A 21,249-nucleotide genomic window follows, 5' to 3' on the forward strand; every position below is an offset into this window, starting at 1 on the left:
AGTGGGAGAAGAACAAGGGAGCATAACTGCCTGCAAAAAAGGATGAAGACTCGGATAGTTTTCAATGAGAAGACTAGGAATAATGGGGAATGAGCAAAAGGTAAGGGCAATGGATATGGAAAAGGCCATAAATCTCATACCATCTGCTTCTGCACATGCCAAAATCTCACACGACTCTGCTCTGTCAGAGATTACGAGCCTCCTCTCTTGCACCCACGTAAATGGAATCTGTGGGCTCTCTCACTTGAAGCAAAGATAGGAACTGGGACTATCGCATGTAAACCAGAATCTGAACATACTCTTAACAAAGGGAGAGAGCTACTCACATGCAGACAGTCCATAGCGTGCGTGCCTTGGGTAAATACTGTGAGGAAGGCATACAAAGTAGACACTACCCAGTGTCTGGAAATAGATTTATTTTCCATTTTTAAACAAAGAAATGAAAATGAATTACCAACTCTGTGATCCGGTAGATAACATAATTCTGCAGATCACCCTTAACTTTGTATTTAAAGATATCTTTTGTTGGCAAATTCCACATGACTGCTTAAGGCAGCTTCTTTGGGGTCGGGAGGGGTGGTTGAAGACATCAGAAGAATCAAACTGGTTTCCACTGACAGAAATAGAAGGTATATTAGGCTTAATGTCCAAGGCCTTTATGAAACTGACTAACAAACACCATTTTCTCTTAGTCAGCTCCATGCGAAACATTCCAAACAGTAATAAAACTCAAACATCAGCAATATTTAAACCAGAAAAGGTAACTTAGAACATACTTGGAAAAACGCATAGCACGCTGCCTTCTGAAGGCGTCACCTGCATAAATTCCAACACTAAATATTACAGAACATATGTTTACATACATTTTATAAAAATATGAAACAGAACATGGTCTAATTAGTCTAAAAGCTTGTCTTCAACTACCTCTTTACAGTGTATGAGAAGACAACATAAAGCTGGCAAGCACACACTCACAGAAAAACCTCTTCAGAAGTTCCTTCCTGATAAGAAGCCTTAGTCTGTGTTACTGCCATGTGAAAGATCTCTCATCATCCATGTGCTCTCAATAAAACACTGGCCTCATTGCTAACTTCTAGTAGCACTTCCTAAAGTAAAGTAGTATTTGGCTGGGGGACAGCATTAAGTTTATCTTTAAATAATTTTCTACCGTATTTGTGTTTACTGACTCAATTCCCTTTTATTTCTTTGCTGCCCTTTTCTTGAGTCAGAAAACTGTAATTATGAGCACACAATTTCTACACATCTCTATCTGCAGAGCATTTTCTGTATCTGTAGAATATTTCTAATCTTCCAAGTTCCTTCCACGTAAGCAAATCCAAGCCCCTGACAGTTTCATTGTTCGTCCTTACAGCCCTTTTTTTTTTTTGTCTGTATTTTGATAAGGTAAACAAAACCAGTCCTACTTAAGTTAAAAGTATACTAGCCATTTATGCAACAAAAATATACAAAAGCCATAATAGGTCACACTGAAAGTCCACCTTGCTCAGTGTCTTCTGACAGTGACCAGAAAGTTTCTCAGATGCCTCAAGCACATAGAGGCTGCTGTTGGGGTGCCCTGTCTGCAGTTCTTCAGATTCTGCCTTCATGTTTTTCACCGTGATGCATTCCCCTGCTCTTCTTTTTTCTTCCATTTTCCTCCAATTGTCACTCAATTTCTCCCCAATGTATTTTCCTTAATTCCACCTCCTTCAGCCCCCACAAACTTCCTTTCTTCTCGTTAATTTGAAACCCAAAAATGTGACTCAATTTTTTACAGATTTTATTTTGGATCCCCATTTTCAGGCCTTCAAACATCTAGGAGAGCAAATTCTACCTTTACACAAGGCTCTAAAACCAGCCTAGGCACTGCAATAAGTAAAAGATGCAGACTGTTTATACATAAATACAAGCACTGAACATCTGATTTTACAAACATATGTTGTGTGCATTGGAAAGCCAGACATGATGTATCTACACCCAAAAATCAAGATGTTTCATTAAGTGGTAAGAATAACAGACTTAAAGCAATGCTAAGCAGATCCTGAGGGCCTGCTCAGGCAAACCAGAAATATCAAAAGGGCTACTGGGCACAAAGGTGTTCTTTCAGAGTAGTTAAGAGCTCAGTTCCCCCAAATGCAGATAATCCTGAAACACATATGCCATTTAGAAAGACTGTTCTTTGAGATGTTACTGACATGTACATTCTGAGTGTGACATCTACACTGCAATCTGGGTTTATTTCTAATGCTAGCAGTATCCAGGAAGGCATGCCTTCTATTGACAAGGATCATTTGGCTATTCAAGCAGTTGTGTATTTTCCTTTCAAACAATGATTCCCAAATTCTATACGGACTACAGACAAGCTGCAAGGATATGTTGTGAAAGTATACACAGCCAATAAGTCACTTAGAGGAGCAGTCACAGGTAAATATTTTTTCCTCTTTCAAGTGCCTGTCATGGGGGAGAAGGAAGAGCTCATCACACAACCAATGAGGGTGTCACAACACACCCTCCCCTTCAGGTATTTGTATGTTGATAAGACCCCTTCCAAGCCTTCTCTTCTCCAGGCTAAACAGTCACAGCTCCCTCAGCCCTTCCTTGCAAAAAGGACTCCCTTTATCATCTTAGTAGCTGCTCTCTCTCCAGCTGCTCCATAACTCTGTCGGACTGTGAGCCCAGAACAGGAGCCAGCACTCCAAGTGCGGTGGAGGTTTTCAGGATACGAATGAACAGAGTGCCAGATAAACTCATATAGACTCCCTTTTCCACAAAAGATTGGACCAGATTATCTTCTGAGGTCCTTCCAACCTGAGCTGTTCTGTGAAGTTAGCAGCCACCAGAACCCCTCTAGGTCTTTTTCCACAAAGCTGCCTTCCCAGCTGGCCAGCCCCCAGTATACACTGTTGTATATACTGCTGCCTGGGGCTGTTCCTCTCTGGGTGCAGGACTTCACACTTGCTGTTGTTAAACTGCATGAGGTTCTTGTCAATCCATTTCTTCAGCCTGTCAAGGTGCTTCTGGACAGCTGCACAACCCTCTGACATATCAACCAATGGGTTGCTTATATACTGAATGCCAATTACGGTTTTTCTATATTAGTCAGAACTACCCACCAGGTCTTTTGGCAGGAGCACTGGGGAGCGCCATGCAAAGATACCTTAAGGCTCTAAGTTTATCAGGGCACAGCCAGACTCAGCAGCTTCATCTCAAAGAGGATGGCAACTCTAAAGAAAGTCAAAAGGAACTAACTAATGGTGATCCTGGGAATCAGGACAAGAAGGATGATGCAGCAAACCCTGAGTCAGCAGCTAGGGACAAGGTGGTGCAAGAACCCCAAGGCAAAGTAGAAGGGGAGTCAGATGCGGAGCTGGAGCAAGTGACAGAGAGTGTGACTGATTTCCCCAGGCAATGTTCAGTTACACAATGCTTAGGAACCACTGCTTTAGAACATAAGCCCTCTGCTACCATTTTTCCACCATGTTCAGCGATCAGGAAACAAGACAGTTCTAACTCTAAACCATACTTACTGAGTTTAATAACAAGATACTGCTCTGCAGACTTTGAAAGTAAGTGTAAACAACATCCTAGTATTTTTGCCAAAGCGACTAATAGGAATTGGTTTAGCTTTTGGCAAAATGAGGAAAATATGTATTTTGTGTTACCATTCATTCTTATTGAAATTAATTTTTCCATATGCCAATTAACATTCACATTTTTCATTAACCCATTTATTCCTATTTAATTATACTACCCAGAACTTTTATGTTGCCAAAAGGACATCAGAATTAGTTTTCTGTATTGTCTTTCATTGGTTGAACAGTACGGAGTATGTTTTTGTGGGTTTTGTCTTGTTTCAAACCAAGCAATTTCTTTCTGATCTGTAACTTAGCACTTGAAAGGCACTCTATTATTTTAGACAAAGAATGGACTTTCACTGAGACACTTAAGAGAATATGTCCCTATTTTGCTCAACTACCACTGAACTTTCCTTTCTATGATGTCCTCTCATGGACAAAGTAGATACAAACACAATGTGGAAATAAATAATACATGTGCCTTAAAGAAAAAAGAATTAGTGTAAGAGCTCAATTTTTAAAGACAATTTTCTTCTTAGAAAACATAACATAGTTGTGGACAACTAAAAGAAATATAGAATATTAAACCAATTACACAACTTCTAGTCAGTCCTGTTTCTCAGCTATGAAGCTTTTCAAAAGCCTGCAAATAGTTGAAAAACTGATAATATAGATATCCTAAAATTATTTCAGGAGCTGTAGAGGATTATATAATAAGTAACACCACCAGAAAAGACAAAAACAAAGGGATTGAAAACTACAACTGAGACTATAACAGATACCACTGATAAGATCAAGTATAAATAATAGAAAGGCAACATAATTTGCAAAAGTATGTTGACAAATAGGTCAAGTACACTCTTGAGTCTTCCTAAAGATGAGCAAATAACAATTCCTCTATAAATGCAATCATGGCCATAGTCCATTACTTACAACAGCTCCAGCAATAAAAAGAATATAGTATTCTATTTATACAGGCTGTTGATGAAGACACACGTTAAATAGCATGGCTTACAAGAATAATAGAGGTTGATGAAAAAAACTGTATCTGTGTCCTTTTTATTCTTCACAGTCTTTGCATCTTCTGCCTAATACAGAAAATATAAACATTATCCATTTGTGCCAGTGTATCTTTAAGCAAGCAGACAACCAACAGCCTAATTCTAACCATAAAAAGCACTGAAAATGCTAACCTAAATATATTTGGGTCTGAAAACCACAGCTTCATCTTCCTAACTGGAATTTCGAATGAGGATTCCCATTCCAAACAAAAGTTCAATCTAAATCCATTGGCACTATAGTCCTACCTAGACTGAATTGGCATTCCTTCTTTACCCCTTGCATGGTACAGTTTCCCATCATAGAATTCCCATTCAATTGGTAATAAGGACTCTCACGACCTTGATCTCCCAGATTTGGAGACCAATGACCTTATCCTGAAACTAATGACTAGAGTAGAAAGACTCCCTTTGGAGTAGGCAGTAAAAATGAGCCTAAACTCCACCCTCTCTTTCACAAGTAAAGAAACAAGAGATACATTACCTATAGTCTATATAAAGTATATAGATACTAGAGATATATCTATAGTTTACGAAAAGTTCTGGAAAAAAAGAATTCTTCATGCCCAATCTTCTCTTGGTATACCTAACTCTATACAAAAACAGGCACCATCTGGGAAGGACAGGTGTTGTTACTGTCTTTGGATAACACTGTAGAAAGGTCTACCTGTGAAAGCTTTCCCACCACTTGATTGTTTGTTTCTTAAATTAGTGGTCTCAATAGCTAGTGGAACTGAGGCAGAAACAGATAAAGATTAGCTAGTAGATTAATTTCCTGTTTCTGTGGCTTTATGAGAACTCTAGAAGTTGCAAAAATACACAAACAAGAGAACAGAAATCCTGAAAGAAGTCTGGAGAATCTACAGCAGTATCAGCTAAACCATACAACAAAGTAACATCCACATCATGTCATTCATTTCAAATATTCATCCAGAGCAAAACACAATGGATGTTCCCTTCAGAAAAGAAATCATCTCCTCTGTAGGAATCCTCTTCTATGACGAGAAAAGGAAAAAATATTTTGGGCACAGATGTGAAGCTAGTTTAAGCAATCAAGCAGAAGTGATTTCCAGTATTCACTTGTCCCCTGCTTTTATCATTTTCTATTGAAGCATTCCAAAACTCTAAACAGCACAAGAAAGAGAAACTAATCTTATGGAAGCAGTTGATGAATACCTCTCAAGAGTTCTGTCAAACAGGCATTTAATAAGGACAGCAACAGAAAATAGTGCATAGTATCTCTTCTTTATAGCACCTTCTAATACTTTTGTAGCTATTTACAGAAATTGCTTATTTAAAAAAAAAATACTGCAGGCCACATGGGAATCAACTGTTTGCCACCAAGCTTTTCCTCACTGAAGGCACCTATCTTTCTAAGGAGTCTTGGAATGACATTTAAGCTTTCAGAATATTGAGAAATTGGAGGAGGAGGAGAAAAAAAATTTTAAAAAATCATCTTTTCTCACCAGGGAAACTGTTGCTTTTCATCAGCAAATCTGCCATTGCTGTTGACACTTCTGTTGAAATATATGAATGCAGAAAACATTTTAGAAGTTTCATTTCTATAGCAATCACAATAGATGGCAAGGAACAATGGTTGAATGAAGATGTAATCAAAACTTAGCTTCCTTATGATTGTTAGAAATTGCTCCTTGCTTTACTGAGGCGTGTCAATAAATTCAATCTCCATCAATTAATATACCTATTCTATTATAACTAGATGGTTATTTGAAAAACAGAATTGCAAACAAAATGACAAATCACTTCCCCTCAAAAAAGTCTTTTCTCTTTTTTCCCCTCCAGTATCTTTATAAAGCAGTAGTTATTTCATTAGCACTGTTCATTCTTTTCATCAGTCCTTGGGACGACACAAGAACCTGAGATGGAAAGTGAGCAATTCTCGGAATAAAAAAATTCCCACTGTTCTCTTTGAAATAAATGTAATAGCATTAATGGCAGGAACCTGTCATGCTATTTTGGCATGCTTTGCAGTTTCATCATTAACAGAAAAAACACAGCTTTATTAGAAATTATATTTTGGAACATATGTAGGAATTGTGGGGAAGAGGGAGTAAGAAGACTCATGCACCTTCTCCTGTATGAAGTGTACTATTTCTATAATCCTCTTGCTTAATCCTTCCAAGGATTTTAAGTCACTGGGATAGAGAATCAAGGCTGACACAACTGCTTCATATGGAGAATGACAGGATTCCAGGTAATAAAAGTTTTCACGTTTCTTTAAGCCTTCATCCTATTATTCCTGAATACAATGTGCTTTAAATAGAAACTATCCTTTAACTTCGTACAAGATGCCTCAGGTATTTATGACATAGAAGCAGATGCAATCTAATTCACAGCAATCATCTATAACCTGTAAACACATTCCATTGAGAAAGTATGCCAAAACTCTGTTACTGCAACGACCCCTCTATAGTATTGGAACTTTTTATATACAACTCCTATCAAGGCCAAACTCAACAAACTACATTGAACAATAAGTCTGCAATATCTTCTAACTGCCTTGTCAGATGAAAAACGACATCTCTGAACTCAGAAAAGAATATAGATTAAAGTCTGCCTGACATGTAGGATCATATGCAAATACTGAACCAGTGTGTTTATTGGCACAAGTCTTAGCAATGAGTTAGAACATAAGAGAGAAGTTGAGATTACCTAGAGCCATTCAGTCATAGGATGACATGAACTGCTTGGGCTGATATAGATGAGGAATCTTTGTCCTTTAGTGAAGTGAAAGGACTTTGTACTATTTTTGTGCATATTGCAGCATCACAGGTATGTTTGGTACTCTAAGCCATATGTGCACCTAAATGTTGTCAGTGATCCTTGATACAAGTGTATAAAGCAGCACAGGCAGCATCAGCAAAAAATCAGTTCTGTCTCAAGTACACAGAAAGCATGCACAACCCACAGAGGAAGGCTGTATTGGGTTTGCGTGGCAAGGTTTTGGTAGTGGCAGAGAGGCTACTGGGGTGGCTTCTGTGAGAAGCTGCTAGAAGCTTCCCCTGTGTTTGACCCTGACAGGGCCAATGCCAGTTGGCTCCAAGAGGGACCTGCCACTGGCCGAGGCCGAGCCCATCAGTAACAGTGGTAGCACCTCTGGGATAGCGTATTTAAAAGGGGAAAAAAAACCTGTGCCACAGCAACTGCAGCCAGAGAGAGCAGTGAGTATCTGCGGGTGCAACAACTCAGTAGACGCCAAGGTCAGCGAAGAAGGAGTGGGAGAAGGTGCTCCAAGTGCCAGAGAAGGGATTCCCCTGCAGCCCCTGGTGAAGCCCACGGTGAGGCAGGCTGTCCCCCTGCAGCCCATGGAGGGTAACGCCATGGATAGACACCGGCAGCCCACAGCGGACCCCATACCAGAGCCGGTGGATGCATCTGAAGAAGGCTGCGACCCTTCCACGTGGGAAGCCCACACTGGAGGAGGCCCCTGGCAGGACCTGTGGACCCATCGGGAGAGAGGAGCCCAGGCTGGAGCAGGTTTGCAGGCAGGAGCTGTGACCCCGCAGGTGGACCCACGCTGGAGCAGTGTGTGCCTGAAGGACTGTGCCCTGTGGAAGAGCCACAATGGAGCAGTTCATGAAGAACTGTAGCCCATGGGAAGGACTCATGTCGGAGAAGTTCATTGAGAACTGTCTCCTGTGAGAGGGACCCCATGATGGAGCAAGAGAAGAGTGTGAGGAGCCTCCCCCTGAGGGGGAAGGAGCAGCAGAAATGTGTGGTGAACTGACCACAACACCCATTCCCTATTTCCCTGCGCCACTTCGGAGGAGGAGGAGGTAGAGAAAATCAGGAGTGAAGTTGAACCCAGGAAGAAGGGAGGAGTGGGGGTGGGAACATCTTTTAAGATTTGCTTTTTATTTCTCACTATCCAACTCTGCTTCGATTGGTGATAAATTAATTTCCCCAAGTCCAGTCTGTTTTGCCCATGGCAGTAATTGGTGAGTGATCTCCCTGTCCTTATCTTGACCCATGAGCCTTTTGTTGTATTTTCTCTCCCCTGCCCAGCTGAGAGGAAGTGACAGAGCAGCTTTGGTGGGCACCTGATATCCAGACAGGCCAAACCACCAAAAAGGAAAAGATGCCCCATTCAAAAATACAGATCTTGCATTCAACACAGAAAGAGGGAAGAATGTTATGTTATACTCTTCTACTTTGGAGAAAACTAGTCAGAACAAGATTGGAAAACATTTTTTCTATTATCTTAAGGCCAGTAATTTGAGATCTAATTTCAGTGATGGGTGAAATTCAACTGTCTCTAGTATTACTCTTCCTAGTTCAAACATGGGTATGACAAGATACATGCATTAATATTCCATCTTTTATGGTTAGAATCATTAGTATCTTACCTATCACATTAAGAGTCAGAAAATAAGTAACAGGTCATAAAGAAATTAAACCAGAGGAGCTTACAGAAAATGAACCTTGACAACCTATTCTTCAAATATGCATAATCATATTTGAAAAATATAAAATTGAAAAAATATAATTTTCCCCTTTCAACTTCTTGTATTTTCTAAAACTCCTCTCACACAGAGAAACTGAACTGAAAAAGTCCTGTAAGACTTCATGTTGTAATAAGCAATCTTTTCAGTAATAGGCTTTTCTTTGCCTGTTCCTAAGAATATATCAAATCTCAAAAATTACCAAGGTAATCAAAGTAAATCATGACATTCTGTGGTTCAGGCTAGCAGAAAACTCAATTGTTACAGTACACAATGCCACATGAATGGGTGATCACAGAAAGCTCCAGTAACAAAAATCCCCAAATCAAAAACTTGCAGACCTTTCAAGCTTATAATGGAGAAGCATATAATTTTAAAAGATAGCAAGGATGTATACTGAGTTAACTGTTCAATTATACCTGCAAGTTTAAAACTTAAGACTCAGAAGGAAGGTCACGCTTTCCGTTTAGCAGAAGTATCAACTAACCTTTTCTTATTAGAAACACTTGGATACCATTAACCAACTACCCATTTCAACTGCAACACCGAAGTACTTCACGCCACACCTTTACTAAATAAAAGTCAAATTACAGTAACCGATGTAGTATGATAATCCATACAGCCTTTACCTAAAAAGTCTTTTGGGTCACTGATTTTAATGGGAGAAAATGATTTTGCACTGAAACATTCCCCTTGGCACTTTCCTTCACCCAAATTTTTCATCACTGGCATTGGACTTATTTTCTTGTTTTCCCTCCTTCCATATTTATGAAGCTACTTCTTTGCTCCCACAAGTCTCAAGTCTTTCAGAATGTCTTTTTTTAAAAAAAATAAATCCTGCTTTCAGTTTAATTTCAGAGTGCTACAATAGCACTGCTACATATCATTTGCTGTAACAGCCTCAATGGACAACATTCTCTAAACTATTCAGCAATATCATCAAGTTAGTAAATGAAACACGTTTCATTTTATAAAATTAAGAATATACTCCTTAACATCGAAGGTGCTTAAGAATATCCAGGGAAATATTTTTTTCCTAAGCATAAAAACATGGTAGAAAGAATATACCTACTGGCAAACATATTTAATAGTGACCAAGTGTTTATAGGACATGTTTTGGAAATAAACTCTTATTCATTCTTTATTGTAGAGACTGTCAGATCTGTGAACGTTACTAGCACAAAACAGTTGTTCATCCATCTACTAATGCAGCAACCAATACACCTACTGAGCATAGTGCCACAGACTATTCCTCGCTGTGCAAGAATTCAGATCTGAATCAAAAGGGGGGGGTGGGGGGGAAGGAAAAATTTTGCTTTAATGCATAAATAGTGCTACCTTCAAATTCTATCAATTTCAAACATTTTGATACTTGCACAATTTACTATCTAGGAAGAGGGTTGTGCAGAAAGCACACATTACCATACCCAAGCAATACTGACCTTTCTCTTCTCAGATGGAGTAAGTGTTTTCCTGCTGTCCCTTTTAGGAAGTCTTCCCTCTCCAATCTGCTGATATGCTCATTACAAATTAATAGTCTACTTTCATCATTAAATGGTGTGTATGACCTTTGCTCTGCTAAGCAGTTACTATTAGTTCTGCAAAGATTATTCATCATAGCTGGTTCTTCAGAATCTAGCTTCTCTTCACCTGAAATAGCCAAAGAGAACACATTTTGTAGAAGTGTTCTTACACAATACACGTGACAGAGCTCAAAAGAAATTACTGTTTGTCATGTTACATTACCAGAATTTGCTTGTATCAATTTAAAAGGTGAGAAAACTTGAGACTGTTCAGAGCAAAGTAGTCAAAGTCTTCTTATGAACATAATTTCTTAAAGTCTTTCAGTTTTGCATTTTAACATTTTAATCTTTCATCTATTTTATTTTCATTTCCCTTTTAAAGATAGGTGGATTATACATTGTGAAAGAAATTATTGTATTTCAGGATCTGAATATTATGAAGAAACACAAGCAAAAGGTAGCTGTTAAACTTGTACCTTGGTATGTACACATGATAAGGACCTGCACAAAAATTTACATAAACATTTACAATATCCTCAAAGGGAAGAAGAGGCAAACTCAGGCTATAACTACATTAGGTTCTCAACTTGTCCAATTAGTAACATCAACTCATTAAGGCTAATAGATTAAACTACATATCGAGGTACATGATATAAATATATATTTATAGAACATATACATAATAATTAAGTAAAGTTTAGTACTTTTTGCATAAGACTTATTTTGCAATAAGATTAAAAGTGAGCTATTCAGTTTATCATATAAAGTGACAATCCCAGGCAATGTAAGAATTGTCACTACTACAAGCAAGCTTTCATTAAAGACAGAGTTCCAGCACATTTTATTATGAGCCAATGTGCAGGAAACCAAGATGTCATTTCCCATGTGCAAGAAAATCACTTTTAAATCCCACGTTTAGCAACTTTTATTAAGTCTCCACTAATGTAACTCAACAACAAATACAAAGTAGTTGGAAATCTGTTCAAGACATATCATTCTTCTTTGCTCCTCCTTTTACACTCAATAACCCATCAAGGAATCTCCTTAGATGATATTATCTCATTATCTCTTTAAACATTTCAGCATTCAATATTAATTTTACCCACTGACAAAAACTTCCAGTAAAAATTCCATTACTTAGAAACTTGCAGGAAAAAAAGGCACCTGCATAGCTTTCAACTCACTTTCAGAAGTGAAAGTCAGTATGATTTTTGGAAACTACATTTTGAAAACCGCCTTAAAGCCATTTAAATGTTTTTAAAATGTCCCCTGAAAGGACATGCAGGTCCTTTAATGTAATATAGTAATTCATGTAATTAATGATATTAAAACCCATCATGCAGTTTATTTTTCTAGGAAATAATACATATCAAAACATTCTTACTCTGATCAGGAGGAACCGTTTTAGCAGAAAGGGAATTTGCCTGAGAAGTTCTAAATAAGCGTGCCCGAACACTGCTGACTTTTCTAACCCCTGCAGCATCGGCAGGAGGTTTTGGAAAAGAAATGGAACATTCTTCATCTTTTGCAAAAGTGACTGGTATTGGTTTCTGTGACAAAGATAAAAAAGGTATTTTAATAAAAGCACAGGTAAATTCATTTTCATATAAGCAAGAAAAAAAACCAAACAACCGAAATTATTTATAAGAAGGGTTCAGTTCACAATACAACAGATAAAAGTTTCATAGATTTGGTCTTTAAGAAATTTTCATTTTCATATCCAGAATCTAATGATACCATTCCACTGAACAAGCCAGATACCTGTACCATTATCACCATAGAAATCTATTTAAAAGCAAACAATCAGGGATGCAGAAAACAAACAATAACTAGCCTGACCAGAGCAACTTAAACTAAGAATTATTTATTTCCCTCGTAAATACTCATTTAGCATCATCTGCAGTATGCTTATTTTAGAAAAAAAATGTTATGCCAAAGACTGGTGCTAACAATTCTAGAGGCACATCTATTCTTTAGGATTTGGTTTTCTGAGCACTAAAGTAGTATTTCCAAAACACTTCAAATGTGTTCATATCATATGTACCATTCCTTATCACACTGAGACAAATCATGCAGATCCAGAAATGTGTAAGTTCTAGTTTTATATATGTCATTGCCTTTCACCTTAGAAGATGTGACCAACCGCCTGAACTTCTGGTACAAAACACTTGTTGTGCCCTACATAAATGCATTTCCCTCTAAGATCAAGGTTCTTTCCCTAAAATAAAGAATCCATTAGAAATTCTCCAGTTTGATCCTTCAGAGCTCTACCTCGTGTTATTTGAAGATAGCCAAGAGGTGAGATCTACTCCCCCACAACCACCGTGACTAATACAAGCTCTTCATTTACAGTGTACTAACTTATCTCCATTGGTAAAACAGAAAAGGCTGGTTTTGCACTGGTCTTAAAAGTAGTTTTCTCTAGTTTTTTTCCACTCTCACACACACGATAAATTAAAAATTAACACCAGTATTTAAATCCAACTTGAGATACATTTAATCTAAATATAAATACGGTCAAAATTTTTAAAATTTGATTCATATCATTACCTTATCAAAATTAGTGAAGAATAACATTTCTTGGAATTTTTTTCCCCTAATTTTTTGGAGAATGCTACATTTAGATTACTGTCTTGAAGAAAGAATATATACAGCAAGCATACTTAACTGCTTTAACATGCTCTGTTTTCTCAGGTACTAAACAAATGATCATGACAATCTTATACGTGAAGATTAAATATAAAAAAAACCTAAAGGGTAGATATACTTATAAATCAAAAACAATTAAAAACTTTCACATAGGGGCAAAAAGGGGTTCTTACAAGTACCTTTATTTGGTTTTAAATAAACTACAATCACTACATACTGTAGACGTATAAGTCAAACAGAAATCACAATCAACCTAGTTACTTTCAAGTTATTGATCACACAACCACAGAATGGTAGAGGTTGGAAGGGACATCTGGAGGTCATCTTGCCCAACCCCCCTGCTCATGCAGGGCCACATAGAGCCAGTTGCCCAGGACGATGTTCAGGAAGCTATTGAAGATCTTTGGGTGGCCTGTGCCAAGGCTTCGTTACCCTCACAACAGGAAAAGGTGTTTCCTCAAGTTCAGAGGGAACCATCTCTTCAGTTTGTGCCCACTGCCTCTGGTCCTGTCACTGAAAAGAGCCTGGCCCCACCCTCTTTGCACACTCTCTTCTGGTACTTATATACAGTGATGAGATCCCTCCCCATGGGCCTTCTCTTCTTCAGGCTGCACGTTCCCAGCTCTCTCAGCCTTGCTCCAGTCCCTTCACTGGACTCTCTCCAGTAGCTCCCTGTCTCTCTTGAACTGGGGAGCCCAGAACTGGACACAGTATTCCAGGTGTAGCCTTACCAGTGCTGAGTAGAGGGGAAGGATCACTTCCCTCAACCTGTTGGCAACACTCTTCCTAATGCAGCCCAGGATATCATTAGCTGCTTTCTTAGTGGCAAGGGCACCTTGCTGGCTCATGTTGATGCTCATGAACTTTTTATATTTTAGTAATTTTACACAAGAAAGCTGACTCAAGTATCCATCTTCTGATTCTTGTTAATGTCACTTAGAATTACAACTCAGTACAGCAATATTTAAATACTTAAAATTATTTTCAGGTTTCTTTGGGGGAGAAAAAAAAATGACAAAACTGACTTTATAAGTCTCAGACTAGCATTACAACAGGCTTCCATTTCTCCCCAATGTAGTCAAACCATTATTTTTCCCTAACGCTACCGATACACATATGTCAGTATTGCGTGAGTTATTTCCAGAGTACTCACATGATCCAGCGGGCTAAGACGAACTCCAGACACTGATCTTGGTTCAGCCAAATCAAAACTGGATGCATGAAGGCTAGCATAAACAAATCAAATATAATATGAATAAAGAAGACCCAGTATTTTCTGGCAGTTTTTTAATAGCATGCTTCTTCCCTTTGTCAATGAATATAGGGAAAAGGGGGAAGAAAGGAAAAGTGATAGAGCACTTCTATACTATACTCTTCTTCCACAAATGCTATTTAACTTTGATATCTGCTAATCCAGCAGCATTAAGGGAGAAGAATCACACGATAAACTGTATTATGGTAGGTGTGCAGGCTATTTCACACACATCTGCAATAATTCTCTAATATTAGCCCAAATTCACGCACAAACCCAACAGTGGTTAGTGCCCAAGCTATCTGACACAAGCTGCAGAACGCTGCATGGCAGAAAACCCGCATTTGTGCAGGCATGAGCATGCTCCTTCCCATACACTGAAGCAGCACAGACAGAACAAGCACAGATGTCTGCCAGAGAGACCTCATTACCTGGTCACCAACAGCCAAGTCCTACTCAGGCTCTTGCCTTCTGTAAGGGCACAACACTACACAATAAGGAATATGGGATACATTGAGAGCCTGAAGTCATGCTGCCATGAGAACAGCATAGACACTGACTTACTTTATGGCCATTCAAACACGTTTGAGCATCCCTTCTGGCATGCCTGGCACCTGACATTACAAATACAGTTCATATCTTCTCCCTACAATCATTACAGAATTGACGTATAAGGAGAGCTAAAAGACTGACTTGGAAAATGGATGAAAAAAGCCCAATACACATTTTTTTTCTCGTCACAGAAGACTGATCTATTGAGTTCTGTGAATTATAGTATGTAACAAAGCTCCACATAAAAATAATTTTGAAGCAGTATAAATTTTGTTTTAAAATGAGCATTTCAAACTTCAAGATCTACAATTTCATATTTAAAAAGAACTGAGAAAGCTCTGAAAAAAGATCTAGCAAACAGTTTATGTGGAAACAAGCAAGCTTTCACAGTTTCTAAGGAAAAGCTGAAGACTATCTCACATGAAAGCATACATTGTCTTAAGAAAAAGGTGAATTACAGACCATTTGCCTATACTATTCTCCACATACAAAACCAGTGTAATGACTGCCTCTGGTAGCTCTAATCCACAGGAACTTCCTGGATGTTTAGATTAACACCAACAGTAAGGATCATTAGAAGAATGCAAAGGATGTGATTAGGAATAGATTAACACAGGGAAAAAAGTCACTGGAAACATAATTACAGAATCAAATCTCTTGCTGCTAAAGGATATTTGAAAAAAATCTTAAAGCCACAGTACCTAAAAACTGAAGGAGGTCTATTCTGAGGAGCTCGTGAGGATCCATATCCAAAAAGTTTCCTTTGATCTTCTGTAGGTGTAAATGGTCTCCGAGTACTTAGTGTACGTAGAACATTTCTGGCTTCATTTATAATCTCAGAACTGGTCTTCTGCTTTGGCACTGAAAGCCTGTAGAATGGTTCCGCCTTTTCTGTATTTTTATTCTTTGAAGCTTGCATTCCTCTGCAAAGTAGGAAGAACACTGTAAAATATATAAGGAAGGCACAGAATATAATGCTAGTTTTAAATTACAAACTGTTAATTCATCAATGGTTATGCTGCTGCAATATAGTTAAAAAAGATATTGTAACAAAATCCTAGACAGTGCTCAAGTAGCTGATACTGCATTTCCCTCGCTATTTCTCAGTTCTGTAGGAAAATACTGATGGCCAGAAAGCATGTGACATGGAGGGCCTTTAATTTTGTAGAGGGAGCTAAAATACACCACACTCAGTATCACAGCGCTTTCTGGGACCAATACTACAGCAACTCTGTTTCTTAACACTTGATTACAGGAATTCAGTAATATGCTGTAAAGAGATACTTTCTTTCCAATGAACTTGTGAAATATCCGAGTGATTTACCTTACCAAGGGCAGCTTCTTAATTAGTCAGAGGTATTACTATTATCAGTACCTGAGGCACAGTTATCAGAACTTGATAAGCAGAGACAAGAAAAACCAAGCAATAAGAATTCTTATTCTGGATTTTTACACTTCCAACTGCTTCTTCTGGTTTTATTTTGAAAGCCTATACATTCTTGCACAGTTTCTTTAATTAATACACAACACCCCCCACCCCCCCCCCCCAGCTGAACTACACCAGATAAAATTGGATGCCAAGGAACAATGCACCAACCTCTGTCACTAAAAGAAGCATAATTATAAAACACAGGAACAGATCAGGAGCCGGAGCCTGTCAGTATTTTTAATCTTTCCAATTACCATTAACAGATTATTTTTCTTCACTGTGACTGAATTTGGCTGTCTATGCTCCCTACTTATCCCTCTGTTACAATATGATTCAAAAGAGTTAAGTGAGAAATACCACTGCAGCAGTCTGTTTGGAGCAATTACACAGCCACTCCTCACTGAATAGAGAAGGTATATTATCATTCCCTATTCTCCTAGCCACTGGGAATCAAGACTTTGACCTTTAAGTGTCTTCTGCATGGGCCATATGTCCAGTACAGTAGTTATCCAGCATACATGGAAACAACAGCTGTGAATAAATACTGAAACATAATCAACATGATTCTACAAATCAGAAATTTGACTTAATTCACACTTCTTTTCTGGTCTATATATTTCCACCCACCCTGCTAAATTTTAAAATAAGTCTTCTCATGTAATTTAATATCTTACATTTAATCTTTGAAGGACACTGTTTTCTTTAGGTCTTAAAATCTCTGTGATCTGATATTGAAATGTGTATTTTATGAGATTTACGTATATGTTCTACAGAGTTAAACTAAGAAGCAACCTGAGAGGTACAATGTGTTTCTGTGGAACAGCCCATCTCTGATACACTCAGCTTAAAGTTTTGTTAATTCGGCTGTCAACTGCAGATGTTCTATCCTCGAAGTGCATTTATTTGCCACAGTTGAGACCAAACTGCTATTACAATATCAACGTTCTTTTGAAGCTTTCACCTCTTACCTATGCAACTGACAACGGAACTGTTGTACTACAGGCTTCATTAGATAGGTCCTACTATTTGGCCGCCGTTAGTCACCTTTCCAATCCATTAAAAACAAAGTTTTAACCACTAACGTTGCAAAGAGAACCTAGCTTGGTTTGAACGCTTGGCTAAGCCCCACGCTGGGGACCGCAGCAGCCGCTGCCGAGCGCCGAAGCGGAGCCCGCTCCGAGCTCTCACCGGGGGGCGGCAGCGAGCGCGACGTCAGACAGCACCGAGCCGGGGAGAGCACCAACGCCTCCTCATTTTGGCCTAAGGTAGCATTGCACACATTCAGAAGTAGTAGCGATACAATACCAATGCATTATTAACTGTTAATCCATAACCGTTTGCCAGAAAATGTAATAGAATGCAGAGAAACAAGTAGGCAGTGTCATAAAATATGAGATGCGTGTGTGTGTATATATATATATATATGCACACACACACACACATGATAGGATAAGAAAGCTTACTTTTCCTCTCAAACCTTTAGGAACCATGAGTAATTCTTCACCTGAATGAGTCTGGCTGCTGTGCCATCACAGCACAACCACTGTCTCTCAAAAGACGGATAAAGATGATTTGTACTCTTTGTTTTCTATAACGCCCAAGGCTGAAACACCAAGCAACTGCTTTGCTGCAGCAACACTGAAGAAACAAGCTTCATCTGCTCTCCAGTGTCGCACACCCCAGAGGATTTGAGGAAGCACTTTCAGCTATATGACACCAGCTCTATTCCCAGAAAATTACTACCTCAACCTGTGCATAAGGAAAAAACCCTCCAGTCACCAGAAGCTTTCTTGACTTTGATAAGCATAAGGTACCTGAATGATTCAATCACAGTGCCAAAGACTAATTCAAAGTAAGGCGCAACAAGCCAGAAGTGGAAGTATAGGATGAAAGAGCAGCACAAGAGTGGAAGGGAAGCGACTGGCTGCCCAGTGTACAATCTGGTCTTACCCTTGACTTGACCTAAAAAATATATATTATTTATACAAGATTGTTAGTTCTGCCTGGTTTTGTATTTATTTGTAAGAATTTCTATTGTTCCCACAAACTCTACTCTACATCCTTTTAAAAATAAAGTATCTTAGTTGCAAGTAAGAAATAATTCTTAGTGCTTCTTCCTGAAAAATCCAGTAGTATTCCCATTTTGATTCCCAAGGCCAGCAGGGGACAGATAAAAGGAACGTCACAGTGTCAGTGGGGACAGCATAAACAGTGCACACAGATCTTGTCCCCCACTGCTGTCACCATTTCTCAGGTAGCCTTTAACCTGCACAGATTAAAAGCTCCTCTCTGACTCTCTACTGAAAGCTAGAAAAGTATTGCACCAGTGTCTGAAGAGCCGTACTGGGGCTCTTGTCTTTTTTCCCCAGTTGTTTCCTCTGGAGGTCTGGTCTTTGCTGTACAGGAAGATTTGAAAGTAATAGATAGCAGTACAGGATCAGAGAACCCCGGATTAGTCCTAGCTATCTTCAGAAGTGAGATAGCTGCACCCTCACAGCACTTACTCTGGGTCAATCAACACATTAGAGAATCACAGCTGACTACATCAGATGTGGCACCACACTGGCTCTGCCATCCTACCTCCCACCTCAAACCCAGTGTCATTTAACAGCTAGCACACAGAGTGGTATGCTTGCAATCACCGAGTGAGGAGAAACCCTGTACTCAAGCCATGAACATTTGCTCACCTATATCTGGATCCACGTTCCGTCTGCCCGAGCAAATTTCTGCAACAGTTAGCACCCAAATACAGGTTTAGTAAGAGTGAACTAATAACGGGTATTGTAAGATGTCATTTTCAACATCAGCAATGTATCGACCACAACTGATACGCTTTCAGATTGGTGGAATTTTGAAGCCAAGAGATCACTACCAAAAAGAAACGAGAACAAAGTTACAAGAAACCGAGTCTGGGGCCCTCAACAGAGCGAGATTTCCAGCGCAGCCCTCAGATAGCTGCACAAGAGGGACTCCCCAAACCAGCAGCACCTGTGGAGCACGAGCTGAACCCGGGCTCTGCGAATAACCAACCAAACCAGCAGCCGAGACCCCCTCCGGGCCGCGGCCGCCAGCAAGCTGCCAGGAACGGAGCGGAGCCCCCCCCGCTCCGGCCGCTTTCGCGAAGCCCCCCGCCCGAGCCACCGCACTCCCCAGCCCTCCGCCCCCGCAGCGAGGCGGCAGCCCCCGCGGACGAACGCTACGGTCAGGCGGGCACGGCTGCGGTTCTGTCTCCCTCACGGCCCTGCTGAGGATCAGGGCCCGCCGCCGCCTCCGCGGGGCTCGCGCCCCCCTCACCCTTCCCGCCGCGGGCGGCCTCCGCCCACTGGCGCCTGCTGTTCCCATGGCAACAGTACACACCGCGACCGTGGGGCGGCCGACGCGGCGACACGCCGAGCCGGGCGGGACCCTCACTCACCTCCGCCGAGGGAGACGGCAGCCCCGCCGCGCCGCCGGCACCCGTGCGCCCCGCGCGCTCCCTCAGCCGCACCTGCGGGGCCGCGGGAGGCCGGGGGAGCCCGGGGGCCAGCGCGGCTGCGCGGGCACCTCAGGCGCATGCGCAGGGCGGGACGAGGCGCGCGGGGCCGGTGCAGCGGCCGTGGCAGCCCCCGTCTGCCCGGGCGGCGCCCCGGCACCCCAGCGGCAGCGGCGGGCCGCGGGATGGGGGTTCGTGGTGGAGGGCACTTACCCCAGCCGGTCCCAGACCGCGTTTAGGGCATCGTAGCAGGTGGCAGAAGGCCAGGTCAGGGTTGCCAAGTCACTCGGTTCGGCGATGCTGAGTGTGACCTGGCAGGACACCTTCTCTCTGAGCTCAGATCACAAATGGAGACGTTGAAATTTTTCCCCAGTAAAGCGAAACCCGGGGACTCGGGCACGGTGCGCAGCAGCCGCACGACCCGTTCCCGAGCCGCGCTGGTCAGGCCCCAAGGGCTGGGTCACCTGTCCCAGGGGCACTGAGCCTGTCCTATTGATATTGTACGAATTCCTTTTAGAATAGAATAAACCTTGTAGTTAAAACATAATGAATGTAAGAAATATATTCTAATGAAACTAGTAGTTGCACAAGAAAAGCTGCTATGAAATCCTCTGTACAGCCCTGTACCAAGGCTAAGAACTTATATTTACTCAAATAATGTAGGTATAGTAATTAGGTCATGTAACCATAGTCTGAAAGAAATAATTTATGAAATAACTGATGAAAGAAGGAGTCTGTTTCTTTAACTTTCTCTAACAAGGGCCCTGTTTATAAGTTATCTAGAGGGAGCGACTAAAAGAAACAAGCAGAAGAAACAGATGGTCGACAGATTGGCTCAGACCAATAAGAACACTGCAAACTTGCAAAACCATCACATACCAGGCAAAAGGTGAAAAGTACACCATGAGGAAGACCTACGGCCTTCCTCCCAGAGACCACCGCCCACGTCCCGAAGACCCCTGCCCACAATGCTTGGAGGAATTTGCGCAAGCGCAAAGGACTGCTAAGCTAATTAACAGACGAAGCGAGAGTAGGCGGGGTTAGGTAATGAATATGTATAGGCAGTAATTGAATATTCATTGCTTTATTGTATAAATATAAGATAGTTAGTTACTTTAGACATGCACGTTAGGCGGAAGGATCCCCGTGTATCCAGCACTGCCAATAAAGAATACTTAGTCACTAAGAAATTTTGACTTCGTTCTTTAAATCACTATCTCCTGCTCGCCTCCTTTTCTGGGAGGCCAAAAGCACCTTTCACATTGTCCCGATACCA

At 40.5% G+C, this 21,249-nt stretch overlaps 1 protein-coding gene across 1 annotated transcript in view; it reads right to left on the reverse strand.

Annotated features, from left to right (window-relative positions):
* Positions 1 to 20,012, reverse strand: part of ARMC2 (armadillo repeat containing 2) — a 68,883-nt gene extending 48,871 nt beyond the window's left edge. The window contains exons 1-5 of the mRNA XM_040599258.1: positions 19,917 to 20,012; positions 15,774 to 15,995; positions 14,422 to 14,494; positions 12,004 to 12,169; positions 10,539 to 10,746 (exon numbers count right to left, since the gene is read on the reverse strand). Of these exons, the coding sequence (XP_040455192.1) occupies positions 10,539 to 10,746; positions 12,004 to 12,169; positions 14,422 to 14,494; positions 15,774 to 15,991 (665 nt within the window). The 5' untranslated portion in view covers positions 15,992 to 15,995; positions 19,917 to 20,012. The remainder of the gene's footprint in view (positions 1 to 10,538; positions 10,747 to 12,003; positions 12,170 to 14,421; positions 14,495 to 15,773; positions 15,996 to 19,916) is intronic.
* Positions 20,013 to 21,249: the final 1,237 nt, after the last annotated feature.

This window comes from Falco naumanni, chromosome 6 (assembly GCF_017639655.2).
Source record: "Falco naumanni isolate bFalNau1 chromosome 6, bFalNau1.pat, whole genome shotgun sequence".
Classification (NCBI taxonomy): domain Eukaryota; kingdom Metazoa; phylum Chordata; class Aves; order Falconiformes; family Falconidae; genus Falco; species Falco naumanni.